This window comes from Haemaphysalis longicornis, unplaced genomic scaffold (genome assembly GCF_048455015.1).
Source record: "Haemaphysalis longicornis isolate Haplotype H1 unplaced genomic scaffold, Haemaphysalis longicornis Haplotype H1 scaffold_5, whole genome shotgun sequence".
In the NCBI taxonomy this organism is placed as follows: domain Eukaryota; kingdom Metazoa; phylum Arthropoda; class Arachnida; order Ixodida; family Ixodidae; genus Haemaphysalis; species Haemaphysalis longicornis.
The window spans coordinates 64,154,681-64,168,150 of NW_027526385.1; the positions used below are offsets into that span (position 1 = coordinate 64,154,681).

Below are 13,470 nucleotides of genomic sequence, written 5' to 3' on the forward strand. Positions count from 1 at the left end.
CGACGGCACAAACCTCTCTGTACACTAATTGCAGCACAAAGATATTTTGTGCTGCAATTCGGTCTTTAAAGAATGCTTCTGATGTCGAGCGCGACGGTTCTTTTTTACTAGTTTTTGACTACATATTTACTCTTAGAGATAACGTTTTATATAATCGTGCTGTTTTGAAGACTTTCTTGACTCGTGTGCACTTTTACCCTCACTGGAAGTGCATTTCGAAGAGTATGTTAAGTATTATTAGGTGCACTAAATGTCTCCAGGATTTCTAGAGTGCTGTACGGCTATTGAATATTGTCCCGGCATTCACAGCTTCACGTCGAGGAAGGCCTCTTGCGACTACCGGTACAAGGATCTCACCATTCCAAAAGGATTGAGCATTATGGCATGCACGCAGCAGATTCACATGGACCCCAGCATATGGGACCGGCCGGAGGAGTTTGATCCAGAAAGGTTAGCACCCCTCGTGCTTAACTCTGCTCAACCCATGTTGGAAGGGAGTTTTTGGTTTCGTGACGGGCAGGGATTCGCTGAGACTAAATTGTGTTTTGGAGTCCGTGGTGTCTCGTGAAACTAACATTTATGCCGGAAGCGAATACGGTGTGATGAAATCTTGAAGAAAAAAATACAACCCATAATTTTGAAGACAGAACACACGGGGATAGCTTTTTTGGATAGAATATCATCAAAGTGCTCGTTACCTAAACTGTTTTACAGACCCTGCATCAGTCACTTTTGTGCTGCAAGGTGAGAGGCTGGCGGTCGAAAATGTAAGCGTTCTGTACTCTCAAATTCCGCATGTCAGTATAGCTTTAGCAAAATGACAGAAAAAGTGCCAAGCGCACAAGGCAACACCGTATTTTCTGAGGAAAGACTTGCCGTAGAGGAATGTAAAGACTCCACTTATAACATAGCCATTTTTGTCGGCCTCAGGTAACAACAGTAGTTATCCCATTTTCTTTTTTGTTAGTTCTCGAAGCTGCATTTGTGCAGCATGGGCATGCGCAGTGCAGCTACGCGAAAATTACGGTACTTGACATTTCCGTCAGAGAACTTAGGGGCCTAAAATGGATAAGTGGACCGTTTGACCGAATAAGTTAGCATACGTGAATGAAAGCCCGCGTTCTCATATCATGTTGGACGGAAGTTATGCATTCACGGCGATTCATGAGCTTGGGTATACTTGCTACTATATCGAGTGCATTTTTTTCATAACTGAAGCTGTTAGCAAAAGGCTTGCCCCAAACTTCATCGCCACTCTCCAGATCTTAGCGGAGTGGCAAATTTGGTGACTCATCATTGAAAGTCAGCGCGGAAAAGACACAGCACAAAAAAGGAACGAGAAGTAGACAGGACAGCGCAAGACAGAAGTAGACAGGACAGCGCGATTGTTTGGCATATCGATTTGGCACGTCGTTGAATGCGCTATAAAGAAAGAAAACGAATAGGGAGCCGTAGTTCCGTATCATATGTCGAAAGTGCATGCATGCATGTGCGCACAACTCTCGCATAAAAATCCGGTTGCGACGGCCACGTTAGAGGGTAGTTAATCACACAGAAAACTTGTGAAAGCGTGCACAATGCAAGATATTTTTGACGGCAATAAATACAATTAGTGAGTGCCTACACGAAGAAGCGATGCCACCGCTGCTACTGAAGATGAGATGGCGATTAAACGAGCCAATGCAAGGTTCCTCCTTCTTTACTGACGTAGTCACTGGAAATGTCTTGACCACAACAAATGGCAACCAAGACCGCAGCCGATACTTGCGAGGAGTAGATAAAATCAAGGCCCACCCTGAACGGAAACGGAGCACTTTCTGGCCCGCGTATGCAGCTGTTAGTTATTGTGTTGACGCAACAGATGCCACAAGAATCCAGCAGGAAACCGGCAGCATATTGTTGTACATGGGTGCACTGCTTGTCTGTGGCAATAAAGGGCTGACATTGTGTTTTCGTGTCAGGGTTTGCATGCTTAGCGTGCTACGCACCACTGGTCGGCTAGGCTGTTCACTCCGCCTGTACTATCGCGGTCAAACTTAGTGGGAACACGGGAGCGCGTGGCCCGAGCTACTACTAGAGCTTCCTAACGGCGCCGCGCAGAAACAGCACGCATGCGCGTTGTGAGGGTCCGGAGGGTACGAGCTCATCGCGCGCATCGCGTCACCGGGCGGCAGCGCGTCGTCTGCTACAAGCGAGCTGCCGGCGCTAAACGAGCAGCAGATGTTGCCAGTGGCCGTGAACCGCAGCAATAAACAACTGCAGGCGTCTAGGATTTTTTTTTTTTTTTTTTGCAGATAAGAATTGTCCCCGCGAGCTCCGCAATAGGCAGAACCATAACTTTACGAACTTTGTTTGAAGGTTAATACATTTTGCATGCTTTTCAAGGCGAAAAGGTATCAGCGACGGGCTTATCGCTGACGCGAGCGCGCAAATTATTTCGCATGGTAATGCCAGTAACAAAGGTGTTGTAAAGTAAATGACCGAGGAAACACTTTATTTCAAGCTTTTCTAATGAAATACGGTGGTCTGGGCCATTAAAAATAATAAGGAACCAGTTGAGACGCCCTTAGTGCGTCATGTCGCCGTTGACTTCGACGACAGCAGACTTTCTTGACGGAAGCGATTCGTAGAGCGCTGTCACAAGTGAGGTGTCGCTTGCCAGCCGCTGCCAATCGGCGAACACTGCGGCCCACAGCTCGTCCTCAGTGGCTGAATATATGGGGGTCCGGTTCACCTCTACTTTCATGCGACCCCAAACATTCTCGATGACGTTGAGGTCGGCTCCCTTCACGTTGAGGTCGGCTTACTTACACGAAGCTGGCATGCACGCCAGCTTCGCGTAAGTAAGCGCGAAAGGAACAAGGACGAACGAAGTTTGTTGATGAAGTAAAAACACGCACAAACGATATATATGCGTGGATCCCGACATCAGTGGCGTAAAACGTATTTCACCATTACCGGCGTTTCGGGCATATTTACGCCCACAAAGAAAAAAAAACTTCCCTTAAAGATGACATCCCCACAGACGAAGCGGGCAGTGGCCGCGCATAGCCAGTGTGGTCACGCATCAAAGATTCATCAGCTCGCGGTGACAATTCTTGCTTGTGAATGCCAAGACGGCAGAATAGCGGTTCGTAATGAACGGCGATCTGATCTTGATTTCCAGCAACGAATTGCTGCGTATACCTGCGAATGCTGCTCACGGCTGGTGGCAACGGCTGCTCGTTTAGCGCCGGCAGCTCGCATGTAGCAGACGACGCTCTGCCGCCCGGTGACGCGATGCGCGCGATGAGCTCTGTACCCTCCGGACCCTCACAGCGCGCATGCGTGCGGTTTCCGCGCGGCGCCGTTAGGATACTCTAGTAGTAGATCGCGCCACGCGCTCCCGTGTTCCCACTAAGTGTGACCGCGATAGTACTTTAAGGAAAGAGGTGTATATGACCAATCGGGGGACAGTGTACCTCTTTAAAGTGAAGCCTTCCATACCTCACTGCTGGCGACAGTCCCGTCACAAGAATCCACTGCAGGAAAGCAAACTTTACACAATAGGTTTTGAAAAACGATGATGATAAAGAAAGGCATGTCAAGCGCTCCAAGAAAAAAAAAAACGCTTCTCTCGTGGTCGGAATCAAACCTGGTTCCTCGCGTTATGATGCAGCGTCTATGCGATCACTTCATTTTAACATGCCCGAAGCAGTTTGGATTTGAAGCGAAGCTTTCGTAGTCTCATTGCTGGTGCCAGGAACGCACGGCCCTCACTCCCAATGTTCTTTTTGCTGCTTTGGTTTTGATTTGCTGGAGCCCCGTGGTCTCGCTGCAACATATGGACAGACCACCGATAGGTTGGTGCCGTATTTCCGGAAGATGCCTACCAGGTCGGCTTTCTGGGTACAACCTCTCCATTGCGCGCCGGATACGGACGGTGGGAGGATAACGCCAAGCAGACTCCCTGTGTCATGTTTCATGCGAGGACGCTTTGTATTGTTATCTCCAAGATTTCGCACTATCAGCTTGTAATGGGAAACACCTTGGCTTCGGATGCGTGCCGTTCGTCTTCCCCACCCCTTCCTTGCTTCTCTATGTTATCCTATATCTTTTTCTCTGTGGCTATTCCTTGCCTGCGGGCCTGGGCATACGGCACCTACCACGGAGACGCCCGTCGGCAATCGGCGCCTCGGACACTTGTACAGAGAAAGCTATGGCTCAAAAAGACGGCCAAAGCACGAGGAGCCGACCCTGCCCGGCCCGACCTGGCCCGGCCACGCGTGACGTTCCACGCCGAAGGGACAAAACCCGTGTTTATTTGTTGGAGGCATTTCGTTGTAGGCAGCCAGCGGTCAGCGGCTTGCATGGACGGACTTCGCCCCAGCGACTCAGTGCTCCGTGTTCCATCAGCAATCGCTACTCCAGCTTGCAAAGCTAGAGTAACGCATTTTGAAACCACATGTGGAGCTAAATTTGCTCACAGGATATCAAAATAATTCCTCACAGGCCAATTAGTGTGTGTCCAGTGAATCCACGCCTTATTTTTCTCAGTTACCTAGGCGGAATAATAATAAATGGGCTGCTTCCCAATGTGGGAGGCCGAAAATGGCTGAAAATGAGAATTCAGTGAAACTGATGTAATGACGCAATTTCATGCAGTATGTACTCGAGCGAGCCAGGTTCTGACAGCGTTGTAATAAAATGCCGTCGACAGCCAGAAGAATAAAACAACCTTATGAAAAAACTGCTGCATCAGATTCCCAAACCACTGACTTGAACATATTTTAACACGAAAGTTTTATTCCCGGATACACAAAGATTTCACTGACGTCATATCCGACACGGAAATGACGTCAGTACAACGGAGCAAGCCGCCCGTAGAGGGTGCACCCCTGCACACAGGGTCTTTTTGTGGGGAAGCAACCTTTAGTACTATAGTACTATCGAGTACGTTATACTTAGGGTTGTTCGTTTTCGGGTTTTATATTTTAACACGAAATTGTCTTATGCTGGTATACACCAAGATTTCGCTGACGTCATATTCGTCACGGAAATGACGCTAGTCCACCTTTGCCAAAGCGACCCGCCAGCAGGACATCACTCACCAAGCACACCCACAAGGCAGCCGCCGACCCGCAAATCATGCTTAGCTGCAAATTTCGCTAAGCCTTTCACTTTCGTGTTTTACCGATTCCTTTGACAGAGAAATAAACCAAGGTGTTTTTTTTCTGGTCTAACTTCAACACATCTTCCAAAATCCCCGTTTATTTTCGCGTCCCATTTTATCTGCATGCATCGGAGCCACTGTGAGCAATAAAACACATTGGTGTAATGTGCCACCTATAAAGAAAAAAAGGGTACAGTGGGGATTAAGAATTAGGATTGTTAGAATTAGGGATTCGCATTTGGGTTTAGAATTTGTAGTATGAACAAGTTTGTAAAATGCAAGCTTGGACTTGTGGATAAGCATGAGTTTAGTGCTTGCACTCGAAGCGACTTACAGCAACTGCCCCTAGCGGGGTCTGCACACAGTCATCTCCGGTAGAGGCAGGCGTGCATAGCATGCTTGCGCCGCTCGAAGTTCACTTTCACACGGGCTACCGCAGGTTGCGCGGTTTTGCTGACCCGAGAATGCCGGGTATGCGTTCTCGTTTTCGTCATCGGTGCTCCCTTTGAGGCAGTCGTAGCCACAGACCAATTAAGTAGCCGGAATTCGCCAGCCAACGTGACGCCATTGTCGAAACCCCCCCATTTCATTCCGAGCAAAAGATGCCTAATTCCATTCCCATTCCAATGCTCCAAGCCTTGTCCTCGAAATTCTCATTCCATTCCGGCATCTCGAAAAGGTGAAACGAATCCGAAGAACTCTTGTTCCGGGGTAGTAACCACGCAACACCGGTCTGCGCGGGCATGGAATCCCCCCCACACGCCTCCGGTGCACGCATAAAAATGGCACCCGAGATAGGCGCCGCACGTGGGAAATAGTATACGCGATTAGAAGAAGAGACGACGGTGGTGTAGAGGAGTACAAAGTGTTATTGTAACCGTAAAACATCCGTAGGTGGCCATGCTTCAGTGCGTAACACACGGTGTGGGAAAACAGCTTACAAAGACAAAGCTTACAGCGATCACTTCGATGCTGGCTTCACATTGGTACACAAGTGCATTGCTGGAGAGACATACAGCAGGGGCTATAAAAGACAGGAATGAAGGCCTAAGACCTTTGGTTTTAGTTTTTATGAATTGTTAAACATGCTGAACACAGGTCCCGAGTTTTCGTTCTACACAAGCTCGAGAAATAAGGTGATCAGACACATACAGCGAAACTGTAACAGGTGAGCGCTGTCTCTTATGATGGCGCGCGAGCAGTGCGAAGGCGGGAAAATTGAATTGCATTGAACAACCCTTCACTCAATTCATCAGGAGTGAGCGAGGGCGATGGGGCAGCGGACAAAGGTTGATAGCGGAGACTGGAGAAGGAGTTGCGGGACAGGGACGGCAGGGGACTATTGTCTTTCGACGAGATTTGCGGTGACGCAAGCAGATGAGCGGCCAATTTTTCGAGTATGTGGGTATGTAGCCATTCACAGCTACCCATACAATGTATGTATGTATGTATGTATATACGTATGTATTGTATGTATGTATGTATTTATGTATGTATGTGTGTATGTATGTATGTATGTATGTATGTATGTATGTATGTATGTATGTATGTATGTATGTATGTATGTATGTATGTATGTATGTATGTATGTATGTATTGTATGTATGTATGTATCTCCGAAACACCCACAGGTTCTCTCCGGAGCAGAGGTCCACGCGGAACCCCATAGCCTTCCAGCCTTACGGAATCGGACCCCGCAACTGCGTCGGCATGAAGGTCGCCCAGCTGGAAATGACGCTGATCATCGCTAAGCTTGTGCACCGCTTCAGGCTGCATCTAAGTTCGAGACACGAAAACGTAAGAGGATGACGGACTCTACTTCTATACTCTTGCAGCACTTACCGCTACTTGAGTAGCCATACTCGTCTGAAAGGGACAGATCGACATGAAGCCCAAGAAAACAACTCGCACTTCCTTTGTCTTTCATTCTGGGTAGCCAAACGGGCTACCTAGAGGTATACCTCAAGGTATAGTCTATAGGCTATACCTTGCTATAGCCTATATAGCTATATATAGCTATATAGCTATATATGCTATTGCTTATATAGATATAGGCTATACCTCAAGGTATAGTCCTGTATGTCTCAAAATATGTTGCCAGCTGTGAATTAAATCTGTAATTTCATACGTTTGCGAACCTAACATAAACTTCCCAGATAACGATAATTCTTCAGTGGGTCTTTCCAAGGTGTTTATTATAAATTGCATTATAAATTATAACATTGCATCGTTCATTTTAATTTCTAACCGACGTGTTCCGCCTATAAAACGATAGCTAGTCGCACCCCAGCTACACTTATTTAATGTATAAAAGCATATGTAATGTCTATTAGAACAGTTGAAAAATAATAAACATTTATGGACTGAGAGTTTTAGAACGAGGCTTTAGGGAGGAGTAGCAGGACGCACGTTTAATGTTGAAACAAACATTCCGCACAAAAGCGTCACGTTACTTACGTAACCATGCAATTCTGCCAACGTAGATAGAGGGCTCTGAATAACGTATATGCGAAAAGATAGGTAACAAAACGGTGAACTATGCGTGAAACTAAACCCAAACCTGTGTGAACGTTTCACAGGGGATTCTGGTATGGGTGTCTACCACGTTTCAACGTTTCCTCTATGGTATATACAGGCTCTCGGTTAAGGGTAGTGTGTTCTTTTATCGCATGTTGTTACGCTCTCATAAAAGTCAGTGTTTAGCGCATGATTAGTTAGTTGGCGTCACAATGTAACCCTAGAATAAAAGACGGGAAACTGGTACTACAGAAACAACTTAAGCGGTGTTATTCATGTGCCACATTAGATGCGACTGCATCTCATTCACTCGCCTCGTCCCTCCATACGGCATTGTCCGCACCTCCCCCTACACTATAAAAAAAATAATAGTTAGCGGTGCCCGGTTTCGATCCCACGACCCTGTGGGCGGAACGCGAGGTACATGGTGCTCTTCCCACTGCGCCACAAAACCGAGACAAAATCAAATGCTACGAACGCGCCTTATATCCTTGACTCATTCAAACTACGTCAAGATGCTACTGATACAATGCATGATGGGGCAATGATTAACACTTGCAATAAAAGAAAACAAGCTCCCACTTACAGCAACAATGATGGAGTAAAGGTCATTGCGACAGCGAAGCCCCAAGCATACCACTTGGAGAGATTGACCAAGATTGGCCAATAAAACATAATAATAATCATAAAACAAAATAATCCTACGCGTTCCCGGCACGTTTCAAGCGATTTCAGAATCAATCCAACCGAAACACCAAGTGAACCCCACGATGCGTCGCATCTACTCAGGGTTCCCCTCGCGGGGAGGTGGGCGCAATTTTTTTTCTTGTGCGTCCTTTTTTCGGTGTCATTTTCGGTACAAAAGGCCACTTTTTTCGCATTTTTAGTGCTCAAACAAGAAACGGGGCAAATTGGCCGCTAAAGCGGCTCCATGGTTACGAACATTTAATTTAATTGTATTAGCTCGCTAGTTCAGAGTGATATTTCAATTGTGCTATTCCCGTGCTCGATCAATGCACCGGCTTCTACGGAAGGGAAATGTAACGCCCAATGATTGTCTGCTAGCATAAAGGGCTCATTGTTCCAAGTTTCATAACAGGATCACAAATGTGAAAAAGATAAATACGTGGATTTAAGGTGACCATGAGCGGGATGCGTATTTTATTCGGCTTCGCTGCTAGCTAGCATTCACATAATGAAATGGCAGCTAACCTTTCTTTTGCTTTCTTTTTTTGCCAGGGCGAGCTGAAGCGGAAGACACAGTCCTTCATAGCGTCGCCGAAAGAAGGTGTATGGGTCGGCATAGAAAAATTATAACACCTTTCGCGCTCATCGCATTGTGCGATCTGTTTTGTTGTAGGAAAAAGAAAACAAATACGAACTAGACGTGCGAAATACGAACTGCTTACTGATTTGGTGGCCAGATAACATCGTTTAGTATTTACTACCGCGTGTTATGAGGTTGAATATGGCTTTTGCCTCAAGAGTTGCAAAAGTGGTTCGTTAGAGGCAGAAGGAAAATTTTATGGCGGTAAGTAAATAAGAAACCTGAAGCAGCTTTCCTGTTGCAAAGAAACAGATTAAGGTAGAGAAATAGGAGATACGCACCCACAGTACGAGAGAGAGAGAGAGAGAGAGAGAGAGAGAGAGAGAGAGAGAGAGAGAGAGAGAGAGAGAGAGAGAGAGAGAGAGAGAGAGAGAGAGAGAGAGAGAGAGAGAGAATTTGCACCTAGGGAATAACTGCTAAAACTTTGGGGTGGTTGCACGCGGTTAAACATAGTTTCACAGCGTGCAAAACCTAGTTTAAACCTCTGCGAGAATCAAGCCTTATGACGTAATGGTCAGCTTTGTCGAGGTATCTAGACACATGAAAGCAATGAGTGTTCTTCAGCACGCCAGATGATGTCGACAGACTCCCACGCACCTCCCACCCCCAACCCAGGTGTATCATGATTCAGTGCCCTTCTCGTGGGGCAAGATTTTCGAGAAGATACGCGCCTTTGTCATCTGGTAGGGCGGCAGATTCTCAGTAAAATTGAAACACAACCAACGTACTTGTCTAATTCAATAGTGCTATAAGTAGAGGCCGGAGTTTAGGCAAATGATTATTTTTCCCTTGCGCTGATATCCTACCATTTTGATGAATGAGTATTAATTAGAGGTTAGCAAGGGCTTTTATGGTGTGTTTAGAGTGCCTCTAAATGCCTATATAGGCGTTTGAACCTGAATACCAATAAATGCCTATTTTTATTGCCCATTGTCAATATCCGTGCCCTTATGAACTCTTTTAGCCTCAAGTTTTGCGTTCGAGTGCAGTTTCAGATCGTTATTCACGGTACTGGACAGCATTGAGTGCTCAGGCCTCTACTGGGTTCAACCCCGTCCTGTAGTTCCCCCAACTCACAAAAAAGCTAGCACCAGTAGAATGGGTCGCTCATTTTAAGGAACAAGTGGTAAATTTTCGCATAAAAACGTTGAGATGGTGTATAGTTCGCTATTTTTTCCGTAATTATCGCACTGTTTTTTAAAATATGTTCGCGTGCTCTCCAAACATTTTTCTTCAAGCACGAGCAGTCGAATCCTCGCTTCTAGAAGCAGTCTAATCCAACTCAATTTTCAACGCAGCGGCTGATCGTCGAGCACTCTTTTGTTAGCAGAGCACTGTCATTTTTAAGAAACAACATCTCAACATCACTGCGCAGCGGAATTTAATGGTGCCTTGAATTCACACTGCTGATGGGCTCTAAAACAGTCTTCTCGATCAAAAATCTGTTCGCCTGCTAAACAACGTTTTAAAACCGCTCTTAAACTGTGAGAAAGTGTATTTCGAAGTGTTGGGACGTCTTGATTGTTCAATTTGGACGTAATGGTATATGAGAAAATTGCTACAGTGGCACCTGACAGTCATTTAGTAAGAGGTTGGTAAATCATAGTCTCGCTTGTGCGTATTATTCGTGTCTGTTTTTGTTGCATCGTAATTGAATTGCGCCAGGTAGACATCAACTACATTAGGGTACAACTTAATAACGACAACGGAAGTTGCCACTGCGCCTCATCACCGCAGCCGGCTGTATCTCTGCGCGGGACCTTACTGCGTGTATTTTGAGCATGGCGAGAGCCATTTAGGCAATTTTGCATGCTTATTGTGCTTATGAATTAATGCAACCTACGACAAACAAACTGTGTGAGAAAAAAATTGGCCGCGCATCTGCTCCTTTCGTAGCGAACGTCGTCAAAAGACGATGATCTTTGCCGACATTTGCCAAGTAAATGCCTCCCTTTGCTTTCGCGCTCACCTCTCCTGCTGTTCCTCTTTCGTCCAAGCATCCAACCAAGTATTCATGAATTTTTTAATAAAGGAACTCTGCAAATACCACTTATATATTGCTGTTCCACCTTATGTTTGCGTAATGTCTTGTTCTTGTTTAACAATGTTGACAACTATGAACATTGACACCGAACTAAACGTTTAGATTTGGCTGTGAGTATGTAAGACTGTAGCGCAGATTTTGTTTCACTTTGCCAAGGCGGCTGAATCGAGTCACAGAAAGACAGACAGACAAACAGACATACAGAAAGACCAAAATTTCTGGGTTTAAGTAACCCAAAGAATATCGTCTTTAAAAGCAGGCGATGATGTGCATTAGGCACCATCTCCTCTCAAGACGCGCGCCCGCGCTTACATCCGGGACCGTTGCTTCGGGGTAGAGATGCACTGCATCGCCATCCTTAACATGTACCCGAGTATAAGGCTTTTTGAAATCACTATTCCGTGCCCTCAAGTATTCTTTTAGCGGTAATCACATGGAGCGAGTTTCGCGAGCGACGCCACGGAGGTCAGCAATCACTCGTCCCAATCGCTTGCTCAGGCAACCATATTATAGCAATCACGCGAGCGACAGCGAAACGCGATCCCACTATTGCCGCACTACGCCCAATACCATTATCGAAGTACACAAGGGTTATTTATGTGTGCATTTATCACAAAAACGGGGAATAAACTTATTTGAGCAAGCAGAGTGTCGCACTTTTCTAGGATACCCTAATGTCACTAGATAAGGTTTTCTTTTCCTTGGATACACTATGCCTCCGATCGCCCCCCTCTATCGTTCTCCCCGATAGCCGGAAGTTGCGCCCCTTACGTCTCTCCTATTGGCTAGCCGCTCAGGCCACTTCCTGGCGTTGAGTGATGTTTTCTGGCGAGCTAGAAACGAGTGAAGCGATGAGCGATTTCCTGCGCGGTGAGAGAGAGAGAGAGCGAGAGGGAGAGAGAGAAATAACTTTTAGTAAGAGGAATTAGCCTAGACCACCGTTCCCACCCCTCCCCCCCCCAACCATCGGCCAGAACCTCTTGGGATTCGGCGGCGGTCAGGGCGAGACCGATAACTTTGCGTTGCCCTTCTGCTTGATGGTTGAGTAATAAGGTCCCCCAAGATTCTACATTTCTCTTCGGGTCGTGATAGGAAGGGCATGTCCAGACCATGTGGACTAGTTCTGTAATGCTATTGGAGTTAGCGCATCGGCGATTACAGACTTCCGGATGCCATTTACTGTACAGTTGAGGGTTCGGAAACACCCCGGTTTGCTGTTCCCTCCACATAACTTCCTCTTTTTTGCTGAGCTGTTTATCCGTCACTCGATAGGTCTTGCGACTGAACTTATAATGAAAAATTATATCCTTAGCCGTCTTGGATTCGTTAGCCGAAGAAAGGGGTTCCTCGCGTGGAGTCAGCTGCGATCGACCGGAAAGTGAAACCTCGGGTAATCGCATGCACCTTCTCGTTCCCCACAGGCCTTGGTGGGCCGGGCACGATATCAGTGAGATTTGCTCTGCTGCTGCTTGTCCTTCTCTGATAATTTTGGCGGCTGCAGCAGAGACCCTGCTGATATCATTACATAGAGTCCCTTCTTTTGTACCGGTTTGTGCTAATTCTAAAACAAGAGCAACTTCTTCTGCCTCAGTTGCACTGGTGTTTTCGGCGGTGCTGCACGAGACCGGCTCTCCACTCCCACGAACTACTACCGCTGTGTGTGCGGCCTTGTTATTATCGTATTCGGCAGCGTCTATGCGCAGCACATCAGAATTCCTTTAAAATTTGGCCTGCAGGGCCATAGGCCTATTTTTGCGTCTGCCTTCCTGGAATACCGGGGGCAAGTGTTTTGGTAGCGGTGGAATCTTGAGTCTATTTCTAGTTTGTCTGGGTGCTGTTGGGACTGGGTCTCCCACCGCAGTCACCAAGGTTGTGACTCGCACCCCAGCTTCTCACCGATGTTGTGAGTCAGCCATCCCGACGCTGTCTCCACTGTTGGGACTAAGCCCGCTCACCGCAGCCACCACTGTAGTGACTGGCCATCCGAGCGCAGCCACCGGTGTAGCGGCGTTGCCTAGCTCCGTCTGCTATCGACGTGGCGCAGAGAGGAACTATGAAGTTCTCAAGCCGACCAGTTGAAGTAACATTTATATCCAGTATGCACAAGGGTAAGCAAACGTTACATGACTCGCACAAAGGCGACAGCACCTTTCCACTCGGTGACTCCAAAAAGTGCCGCCGAAGAATGCCGCCGGAGAATGCCGACAATAAGTGTCTCCTGGCGGGTTTTTATACCCCCGGATGTTTGTTGGAGCACCGAGAAGTTTGAATTGCTCCAATCAGGACCCTCGCTGGCTGAAGTTTGAAATCCGATGAACGGAAGCGAAGCGGTTGCGCCAGAAGAGCCGCCAGAATGGGGAAAAGGAGGGCGACGCCCACGCTGTCTCCATGATGCCACCTCTAAGCAAGCCGCCGCATGTCGGTTGCCGG

At 47.0% G+C, this 13,470-nt stretch overlaps 1 protein-coding gene across 1 annotated transcript in view; it reads left to right on the forward strand.

Moving 5' to 3' along the window:
• LOC144138328 (cytochrome P450 3A24-like) overlaps positions 1–11,049 on the forward strand; it is a 39,023-nt gene extending 27,974 nt beyond the window's left edge. Inside the window, exons 12-14 of the mRNA XM_077670555.1 lie at positions 310–450; positions 6,784–6,949; positions 8,909–11,049. Coding sequence (XP_077526681.1) covers positions 310–450; positions 6,784–6,949; positions 8,909–8,986 — 385 coding nt within the window. The 3' untranslated portion in view covers positions 8,987–11,049. The remainder of the gene's footprint in view (positions 1–309; positions 451–6,783; positions 6,950–8,908) is intronic.
• The last annotated feature ends 2,421 nt before the right edge of the window (positions 11,050–13,470 follow it).